Genomic DNA, 10,451 nt, shown 5'->3' on the forward strand with positions numbered 1-10,451 from the left:
ACCAAAAAAACTAAACAGCTGGTGAAATAAGCTGCATAAACTCTCTCAATTACTCTTACCTGATTAGAAAATCATTAGTATTGTCAGAGAATTTAAAAATAATTATTTGCAATTAGATATATACTAAAAAGCTGTACAATGTATTGTTGCAGCTTGGCAAAGAGAGTGAAAAAGCAGAATTAAGGCAGTTAGAATCTCCTCATATAATATATAATTTCCTTTGATTTGCATCAATTAAACAGTTGTATGATTGTTAAATGAGTGAAATCAGGCTTATCTGAAAGCTCTTAGTTCCAAATCTACCCTTTAAAACTTTTAGCACCCAACAGAACAAGAACAGAGCACTATGTAATACAAATAATTGTTCATGGTTTAATATGCTACACAGAAACCTGAATATAATTCTTGGCAAATTATGAATTGATGATTATTTGTGAACTTTGTTCTTGTAATTTCTAGGTTAATTTTATTTTGAACTTATTTATGTTTTCACTATTATCTTCCTGTTCTCTTTAGTAAGGAAGTGGCCTGACTCCGATTTGTATGTGAATTTTCCATTAAATTTCAACAGCAGCACTTCTACAAAGAATGTTTGGAATAACACGTTTAGCACTGATTTGTATTATAGAGTAACAGAACAGTAAAATTATGCTCCATGTAACTGCAAGTACTGGGATATCTATATTTCTTTAATAATGTCTTAAAATTCCTAAGAAGCAAATGTAGACCTACATTATATGTAACAAGATGTTTATCTATCATTAGTTTACTAGTGTGAAAACATAAAGCACATAGCAAATATCTTTCTTGATTTCAAAAACACCCAATATTCCTCTTTTCTTAAACTACAGTGGTTCGGTCTTGTGCTACTCTTTCATTCCTTGTTTGGGCAGATGTCTTGGGCAAGAAACAATGGGCTTTTGCCTTTTGACTCACTATCAGTGAGTAACACTTGAGAATAAAGCAACACAGATACAAAAGTAGATGATTTCTTAAATACCTCGCCCCCCGCCCTGTTGCATATTAATCACAAAACCAGATTTTTCATCTTCCTCTCTTCCATCTCCATCTCTTCTCTCTAACCATTTACTGCTTTAGGGTAGCATAAGCTTGGATTCTGCTTTATTTAAAACTTTCTACTTCGCTTAATGTTTCAGTTCTAAGTCCTTACTCAAATTCTTACCCAGACAGAAATTGTACTGGATTTACCTGCTTTTTGTAGCCATACCTTACATCTAATTGGTGTCAAAACCTTGTTCTTATAAGGAGCCTATATTCATAAGAAATATTTTTTCCAGGGCTGTAACCTCTCAGAGTTTTGTTGTTCTCTTGTAAGAGATAAAGGACATGTCAGTGACCACATAGCTATCACAGCTGTAATACCAGAGATTGCAATGTAATTGTCATTTCATTCGATTGATTTTTTTTTTTTTTTATTTTCCAGGATGTGAATAAGACAAACAGCAGCTTGATAATTAATATCCTAGAAAAGTATTATCTTTCCACCATGTACATCCTTGAGTTGATTTTTGGTATCATTGCAAATAGCATTGTAGTGTTTGGCTACATCTTCTGCCTGAAGAAATGGAAAAGTAGCAACATCTATCTGTTCAACCTGTCCTTATCAGACTTAGCATTTTTTTGCACTCTTCCAATATTGGTGACAAAATACTCAACAGGAAAATGGAATCATGGGAACATTCTGTGCCAAAGCAATAGAGTATTGTTGCATGCAAACCTGTACACAAGTATCCTTTTCCTTACCTTTATCAGTATCGATCGATATATCCTTATGAAATATCCATTCAGAGACCATTTTCTACAGAAGAGAAATACGGCTGTTGTTATCTCTGTTGGCATCTGGATCTTGGTTATATTTGAACTGTCGCCAATAATCAACTTCATTGCATCTACTGCCAATGACAATGAATGCATGGATTATGCAAGTTCCGGAGTTCCAGAAAAAAGCTTGATCTACAGTTTGTGCCTGACTGTTTTGGGATTTCTAATCCCTCTTTGTGTCATGTGCTTCTTTTACAGGAAGATGGTTATTTTTCTTAGAAACCATAATGAGCAGCTCAATGGTTCCCTGCCACTTGAGAGACCTCTAACTTTAGTCACCATGGCAGTGATCATTTTTTTGCTGCTCTTTACTCCCTATCATATCATGCGCAATGTCAGACTTATCTCCCGCATAGAATCCTTGAAGCTATCTCAGTGCACAAAAGACATCATCAATGCCATTTATATCATCACAAGACCTATTGCATTTTTAAATAGTGCAATTAACCCTGTCTTTTATTTTCTAATGGGTGATCACTTCAGGGAGATGCTGATGAATAAAGTAAGGCACTTCTTAGAAAGAGTGACTATTAGCAGAAAATGAGATGATAAAAGTGCACTTGGATGCAGCAACGTACAGTGGATTAAAGTGTATTGATGTCTCGGACAATACTTATTGATGTAAAGTGAGGTTGTATTTAGCTATATGTATTTAGCTGTGTGTAATCTGTTGATTGGACTGTTCTTTGCCAAATGGTTCACAATAGAACCATTGTTTACCTATTGCAATAGGCCTCATTCTGCTGTCTTATTCAGATGAAACTATTGCTGGCTAGACAAGAGGCAAGTTCCCTTCAAGTCATTTGAATTGCCTGTTCCACAGACAGACACGGAGATAGCTTAATGCATATGAGAACTATATAGCTGCCCAGGGCCCCATATTCAGCATATATTTATGATCCCTGATTTCTCTTGTTATGCCTGCCTAACTTTTCCTTCCTCTCTGCCCCTGTGAAGTTGGATATTGTTCACTTTTTATGGAGCTAAGCACATTTAACTTTTTATTTTATCTTGTGGGATGTTGGTGGGTTCCAGGAGGGGCAGGAAAGGTTGTAGGCAGGGATAGTAGGGAGGAAAAATCTTCTGATCTTAGCCCTGATGGAACTTTGCTCATAATGATAGTAAGGAGGGAGAAAAATAGATTTTCAGTTCCTGGCATTCACTTGCATTGAGATTAGATAGGAGTGCATGTTGGAGATGAGAGAGATCCATTAATCAGAGAGTGAGAGAAAGGAGTAAGACCAAAATTAAAGTGATTAGTATAACCGAGGGTTGGAGACAAAGCCCAGAACCAGAAGAAAAAAGATAAAATAAATTAAATACAATTATACTTTGGAATATTACTCTGAAAAGGGGATTTTTTCATTTTCTGTGCATATCTCAGTGATTTCCAGACACATGCCAAGCTGACAACAAAGACAATGATGCAGTAACAGTTTTATATCTGGAAACTGGGCATTAAAAACCAGATTGTGGTTCACTACTCACATATCTTCCCCCAGTTGTAATGATGCTACATGCCTAATTGGTCTTTATTTACTTTTCATCAATCCCATAACGCAATGGTCAGTAACCTGTGACTCATGGGCAGGATTCAGATTATGAAAAGGCTGGGTCTAGTCTGGGAAGGTGCAACCTGGCCCAGGGCAACACAGGGGAATGGGCAGCTGAACTTCTCACCCCTCTGCAGCACTCTTCTCCATAGCCCAACCTGCTGTGCTCTAGTGCCTGTGTTTACCCTCATTGCAGAGCAGTTGTTTATCTGCAGTGAGAATAAAAACTCTGTGGGGGTGGAGGTTTGCCGCCCATGGCAGGAGGTTGAGTCTTGTTGTGTCTTATTGTGTTTTCCTTGTACAGACCCTTTAAAGCCAAAGCCTCATGTTTAGCATAGCAGGGTTCAGTTTGCTTGTGGCAGTTTTGCAGCTCTCGGAACTCCATTTCCTCTGCCAAGAGGAGCCAGAGGCATTCTTAGTTTCTCTTACTCCACAAGACTGGACTGGGTCAAGTCAGAGGCAGAGCAAGTATAAGTTCCGCATACGTGTACTGAGGGCAATTGTTAAGATCCACCATGGATGTGATTTCAGAGAATTATAATAATAAATAACTGTAGTTCAACACAAGAGTGTCCAGAGTTTTGTTGCTGAACTCACAACTTATCAGGCTGCATACTGTGGCCCATGGGAGCAAAGGTTGCCAACCCCTTCTGTAATCCAATTACTTACCTAATTAATTATCTTTTCTTAGGTAAGAGCAGAATGTCTAAATTGGAGCAGAATCTGTGGAATTTAGTTAACAAATCTGCTGACAAAGTAGGCCCAGAAGATAATCCAGGCTTCTGTCTAATAGTACTGGAGAGTCAACACAGCTAACAGGAATTAAAAAAAAACAGAAGAAAGTTAATTTTTTAATTCAGTGGTTTAAATCCTAATTAGAAACCAGAAATAGGAAGGTGTCACTTATAGATCTCTTTTTCTGCATAGAACCACATTTTATTGAATGGAATCAGAAGTCGGAAGGGGGGGCACTTAGTAAATATTCTCTTTAAATAAACTTCCTTATGGGAAAACTAATACCAAAAAAGACTGATATAATCAAGCTATAAAAAGAGGATGTGGAATATATTGTAAGAGAAAAGAAGAAATGACAAGAATAAAAAGACTCCATGGTTTATATGTCTTTACAAATGGTTTGAAAATAGATTCATAGATGCTAGGGTCGGAAGGGACCTCAACAGATCATCGAGGCCAACCCCCTGTCTAGGCAGGAAAGAGTGCTGGGGTCAGATGACCCCAGCCAGATGCCTATCCAGCCTTCTTTTAAAGACCCCCAAGGTAGGAGAGAGCACCACCCTTGGAAGCCCATTCCAAATTTTGGCCACCCTTACTATGATGTCTAGCCTAAATCTGTTCTCTGTCAGTTTGTAACCATTGTTCCTTGTTACCCTAAGAGGCGCCCTGGTGAACAGAGCATCTGTGATACTTTGCTGTGCCCCACCTAATGAATTTGTAGGTTGCCACAAGATCACCTCTCAGCCTTCTCTTGTGGAGGCTGAAGAGGTCCAGGTGCCCTAATCTCTCCTCACAGAGGTTGGCCTGTAAATCCTTAACCATACAAGTGGCCCTCCTTTGGACCCTCTTGAGGCTATCCACATCCTTCTTATGGTGCCCAAAACTGGACACAGTACTCCAACTGCAGTCTGACCAATGCCATGTAGAGGGAAAGTATCACTTCCTTGGTTCTATTTGTCATGCATCTGCTGAGGCATGATAAAGTGCGGTTAGCTTTACTAATGATTGCGTCACACTTATGACTCATGTTCATCTTGGAGTCCTCTATGACTTTAAGATCCCTTTCAGCTTCTGTGCTGCTGAGAGGAGCATTTCCTAGCCAGTAGGTTTGCTAGATATTTTTGCACCCTATGTGCAGCATTCTGCATTTGTCCTTGTTGTACTGCATCCTATTGTGTACTGTCCACTTTTTCAACCTGTCCAGGTCTGCCTGCAATTGTTCTCTACCCTCTGGAGTGTTCACTTCACTCCACAATTTAGTATCACCTGCAATCTTGGACAGAGCACACTTCACAACTACATCCAAGTCACTGATGAAGACATTGAAGAGTATAGGTTCAAGGACTGAGCCCTGAGGGATCCCACTACCCACCTTCTTCTAGGTCAATACTGACCCATCTACTACCACTCTCTGGGTTCAATATGCCACCCACTGGACTGTATAAACATCTTAGTCATTGCCTCTTAATGGAAAACAACATCCACCTCTACTCCTTCATCTAAGCATTTTGTGACCTGGTCATAAAATGAAACCAGATTAGTCAAGCATAATCTACGTGATACAAATCCATGCTGGTTGCCCTGCTGCATTATTTTTCCCACTGGACTCCCACAAATATGATCCTTAATAATCTTTTCAAATACTTTTCCAAGGATGGAGGTGACACTGACTGGCCTATAATTACTTGAATCCTTCTTCCTCCCCTTCTTGAAAATAGGGACCTCCAGGACCTGACCTGAGTGCCATAAGCACTCAAACAGCCATGCCAGTGGCTCTGCTATGACACCAGCCAATTCCTTCAGTACTGTCAAATGTAGCTCATCCAGGCCTGCCAACTTAAACACATCTAGTCCATCCAAATGACACTTCACCAAGTCAGCATCAACAGTTGGCCGGTGTCCCTCTGATGCCCATCTAAGAACCCATTAGGAGATTTATCTTGACCCTTGTTCAAGAACACTGAGGCAAATCACTCATTGAAGAGATCAGCCTTGTCCCCCCTGTCAGTCACTAATTGCTCCTGCTTGTTCAGTAGGGGTGCTATCTTGCCCTGCATCTTCCTTTTACTCCCTACATACCTAAAAAAAGACTCTTTGTTGTCTTTAATTTGTGTTGCCAGCCTCAGCTCTATAGTTCCTTTGGTCTTTCTGACTGCCTCCCTGCAAGTGCGGGTCAAGTAGGTATACTCCTCCTTGGTAGCTTCCCCCTGCTTCCACCACATATATGCCTCCTTTTTTGCCCTTAGACTCCCCTTGATTTCTCTGTTTAGCCAAGGAAGTTTTTTGGCCCCTTCCCCCCTTTCCCTTGCACTGGAATCATCTCCCTCTGTGACCGAAAGATCACTTTCTTTAGGAATGACCACCCTTCCTGGACTCCCATCTTCCCAATACTTTTATCCTGCAGTGCATCATTGACTAAGCTCCTGAGCCCACCCTACCAGTTATCTTACCTACTCTATGCCATATGGTGAATTTGATTGATTGGTGGTCACTCTCCCCAAGGTGACCATGAATCTGTAGCTTTCCTAAACGTGTTAGTGTACATACATGCATTATAGTCCTGTATTTTCACTGCATTAAATCTGAGTGGGTAACATTCAATAGCTCCTCTGTGTTTCAGGTATACTGGAACAAATAAAGAATGTCTAGTTATTGTAATAGTTCCATCAGTACACAAGCCTATGAAGACAGGGTCCACAGAGTGATGGCTCCATGAAGTTTTCAGGGCCCTCACTGACAGGGATGTGGAGTTAGGAAAGGATAGCAGAAGGCACTGAGAGGTGTCAAAAGGAACACCACAACTGAAGTATGGACTGAGAGCAGAGAGCCATTGGCTAGTTTCTATTGTTTGTAGTTATGGGCAGGTAGAGGTATGTCATAAGCAAAGAGGGAGTTGAATGTAATTCCATGGGGTTTTGTTCACACAGGCCTGAGGGAGCTCATGACACGTGCTGTAGTCATATAGTATGACAGGAAACCAAAAGAGGTTGATGTATTTCACAAGTATGATGCCTATATGTGACTTGATATCTGTTCAAGATATAATTGAAAAGATATAATTGAAAAATTGTGTGGGTCTCATTAGACATTAATTATGTGAAATACATGGTGGAAAATTAGTTTTATATCTGATGTGAGAGGCAAGAATTTCTTAGGGTAATGTCTTTTGTTGAATCAAGTATGTAGTTGGGATAAAGTTAGACTAGCTTCCCAATGTAAGACGTTCTTCCTCAGGTCCCTGATTACAGGACCCCTGATAATAAACCAGACAGTTGGTAAATACCGAAAACCTACTTAGAAGTTCTGCTTCCAATATGCTGGTTCTTACAGCTTCTGTTAACACAGAAGGTTTAGCATTTCCTGAGTTCACTGTTAAATCCTGTAAATAGATCAAACTCTATTGAACCAAAATAATCAAATTAGTTACTATGAAAAGCTGAGACAAAATTACGAGTCTTCTTCCATGGATAGACACATTTAACTATCTTGGACTACCATTTCAACTTGTAAAATACATGTGTCAGTGCTAATATTAGCAATAGATATGGCCCAGGTGTGGCTGGTGAACTCAGACTGGTGGGGTGGGTGGGGCGGCACATGGGAGCGGGGGCGGGGTTTTGCAGCCAGCCAGAAGTAGTGGGGGGAAATTTGCAGCCTCCTCACTTCTGGCCAGAGTGCTCAGCCATCTGCAAACCCCGCATGCCATCCCACCTGGCCAGCTGCAAAACCCTGCCCCGCCCTGCACTCCTGTGTGCTGCTCCACCCGCCCCACCAGTCTGAGTTCACCAACTGCACCTGATCTGGCCTTTGATGCTTTTTTAAGCAGAAGAGCAGTGAAAAGCTGATAAATCATTATTTAGTGCTGTACATCATTGAGGGCACAGCAGAAGAATAGATCCCTGCTGTAACTCATGGTGCTTTGCAGGAAGAGCCATGAGTTACAGCCATCCCCCAGACACAATAGTTGTTCATGGTTGGGTCCTGGGGGTTGGGGGATCCAGCTACAATTTGGAGCATCTGCAAGACTGTAGCCACTCTCCCCTAGACTCACCTCTCCCCCCTCCCAGCCCTAGTGTTTTTTTCAGAATGGGAGGGGGGAAGGGAGCAGAGGGAGCTCTATCTGGGTTTTTTTCAACCAGCATTGGAGGGTAGGGCAGATGGATTGGAGCTCCAATCCAGCCACCCCACCCTTCATTGTGGCTGAAAAAACCCTAGACAGAACTCCATTTACTCCCTTCCATCCCTTCCTCCTCCCATTCTGAAGACAGTGCCAGGAGCTGGCTGGGCTGCATCAACCCAGCCCAGCTCCTGGTGTAGGCTGACACAAGTTAATGAGGGCACTCTGCTTTGGAGCACCTTTATCGGAACCGTGATGTAATGAGGGTTAGATTGTCGTGAGGTTAGGCCCTTTTAAAGCACTCTGCAACTGTGCACTTCTGTAAGGGCATGACTATAGACAGCTTTCAAGGGGATGATTGCATGACAAACATAACTTGAGTTTGTGCCCTGAGAGAGTGGTAGGAGAGTATTTTCCTTCCTTTTTTCACTTCAATAAGAGAGAACACAATCTTCAGCAACTATTTTCTTTTGTGGAAAGTTATAAAATTCAGGTTTTCTAACAAGTCAAATCTGTTGGCAAGAACATGCCTATGAAGAAAATTATCATTCCTATTTTACAAGGAGAGAACCTGAGGAGCCATAGTCATGTCTATAAAATACTTATATGTTCCAAAGAAGCTTCTTCAAGCCATGCTGTTCCATGCAGACTGCTTCCTAGCCTGGAAGTGGTACAGCCATATCTGCATTGCAACACAGGCAGGCTAATTAGCATAAGGTAAAGGGGGGCACCTAGCACTGACTCAGAAGTGCTGATTTGCCCACCCAAAGCACCATATAAATGTGGCTACTCTTTCCTTTTTAAAAGTAGCCTGGCCAGGGCAGCAAAGTGAACTTGAAATTCCATTCTCAAGGACCAGAAGTTTACTTATGATAAGCACATGTAAAGATATATTTTAAATCACCAAAGGCCAAGTTCATGCACTATGTTAATAATACAGCTAGAATGAGGACTTCAAACTCCTTAAAGTCAGATCTATGCTATGAGTATAGATGAGTGTCAGACCATGTTGCCTTCTTGTTAAGTGAACAAGAACACTAAATAAGCCTATAATGGCTACCTCCCAATAAAGCATTGATTCTCCAATTTGCTTCTGTTTTACTGAGCTGTTTTACAGGATTCCACAAAACCCACATGTTAATACATGAAAGGGTAGCATGGAAGGGACAAGACTGTAGTAGAGGAGCTTAGCTGAGAATCATCAGATGAAAACTAGTTTCTAGGCAAAGAAGATTATATACAACAAACATAGATATTAGAAATCAAGACTAGTTCATTGCCAGCCAATACAGAAGTTTTCTCTAATTAGGCTTGTTCTTGCAATCTTCATTTGGGCATGGTTATTTTTACAGGTGGCAAATCCTATTTCCTTACTCAAAATTTTAAGCAAGAAAGGATATTTCTTTTTTCTGTGAGCCAACATAATGTATGCTAGATGTTACTTCAGTATCTTATCTTATTTGAATCTAAACATGTGATAAGGGTTTTAAAAGATTCTGAATGGAATTAAATAGTATGCATTAAACTGGAAATGTACATAAAACATCAATTTTGGTACTAATTTGTTTTGTTAAAAAAAACCTATCTGCAGAAATTTAAAAACACTTTTTCAGGGGGAACAAATTCATCATGTATGTTATAGCACCCCTGATGCAAGCAGGAAGTTCTGATACAGATATGACTGCTCTTGCATTTCCTATGAAATGCTGAGTGCTTTCTGCAAGTTTCCAAGTGCTCTCAACTATATTCTTTGAATCCTTTTCAGTGGTAGTTGAATGTATTCAGCAATTATGGGAAACAATGAGTATCTCACAGGATGGTGAATGGTGGGGAGCTCTATGCTATGGATCTGAGCTGGCTCCACCCCTCTCCCAGCCACAATGGCCAAGCCCCATGACCTGTACTGCTGGCTTCATCATGTGGGGCTCAGTGGGGCTGGCTCTGCATGCTTCTACCACCTGCAGCTCCAGGGACTAGCATGTTCCAGGGACTCTGGGGACCCACCCACGCCACACACCTGCATACACAAACCCACAATGTCCCACATACCGCCCCACCATACACCTCAAGCACACAGGCCCCATACACACTCCCACACTCCCCTCTCCTCACCATTCCCCAAACACACTGTCCCACCCACACACACTCCCACCCCACCCACCATAACCCTACACCTTTGCACCGCACCATGCCAACCACATACA

The 10,451-nt window shown here is 41.2% G+C and overlaps 1 protein-coding gene across 1 annotated transcript; it reads left to right on the forward strand.

The window, feature by feature from the left end:
- Positions 1–1,471: 1,471 nt before the first annotated feature.
- SUCNR1 (succinate receptor 1) lies at positions 1,472–2,386 on the forward strand. Its single transcript, XM_090054128.1, has one exon. It carries the CDS (start codon positions 1,508–1,510, stop codon positions 2,384–2,386), a length of 879 nt encoding a protein of 292 aa, XP_089910254.1. The 5' UTR covers positions 1,472–1,507.
- The last annotated feature ends 8,065 nt before the right edge of the window (positions 2,387–10,451 follow it).

This window comes from Crocodylus siamensis, chromosome 6 (assembly GCF_052110815.1).
Source record: "Crocodylus siamensis isolate JL-2025a chromosome 6, ASM5211081v1, whole genome shotgun sequence".
NCBI lineage: Eukaryota > Metazoa > Chordata > Crocodylia > Crocodylidae > Crocodylus > Crocodylus siamensis.

Bases quoted from the DNA above. Each gene is read 5' to 3' on its own strand.
- SUCNR1 (XM_090054128.1), top strand. From the start codon at position 1,508: ATGTACATCCTTGAGTTGATTTTTGGTATCATTGCAAATAGCATTGTA.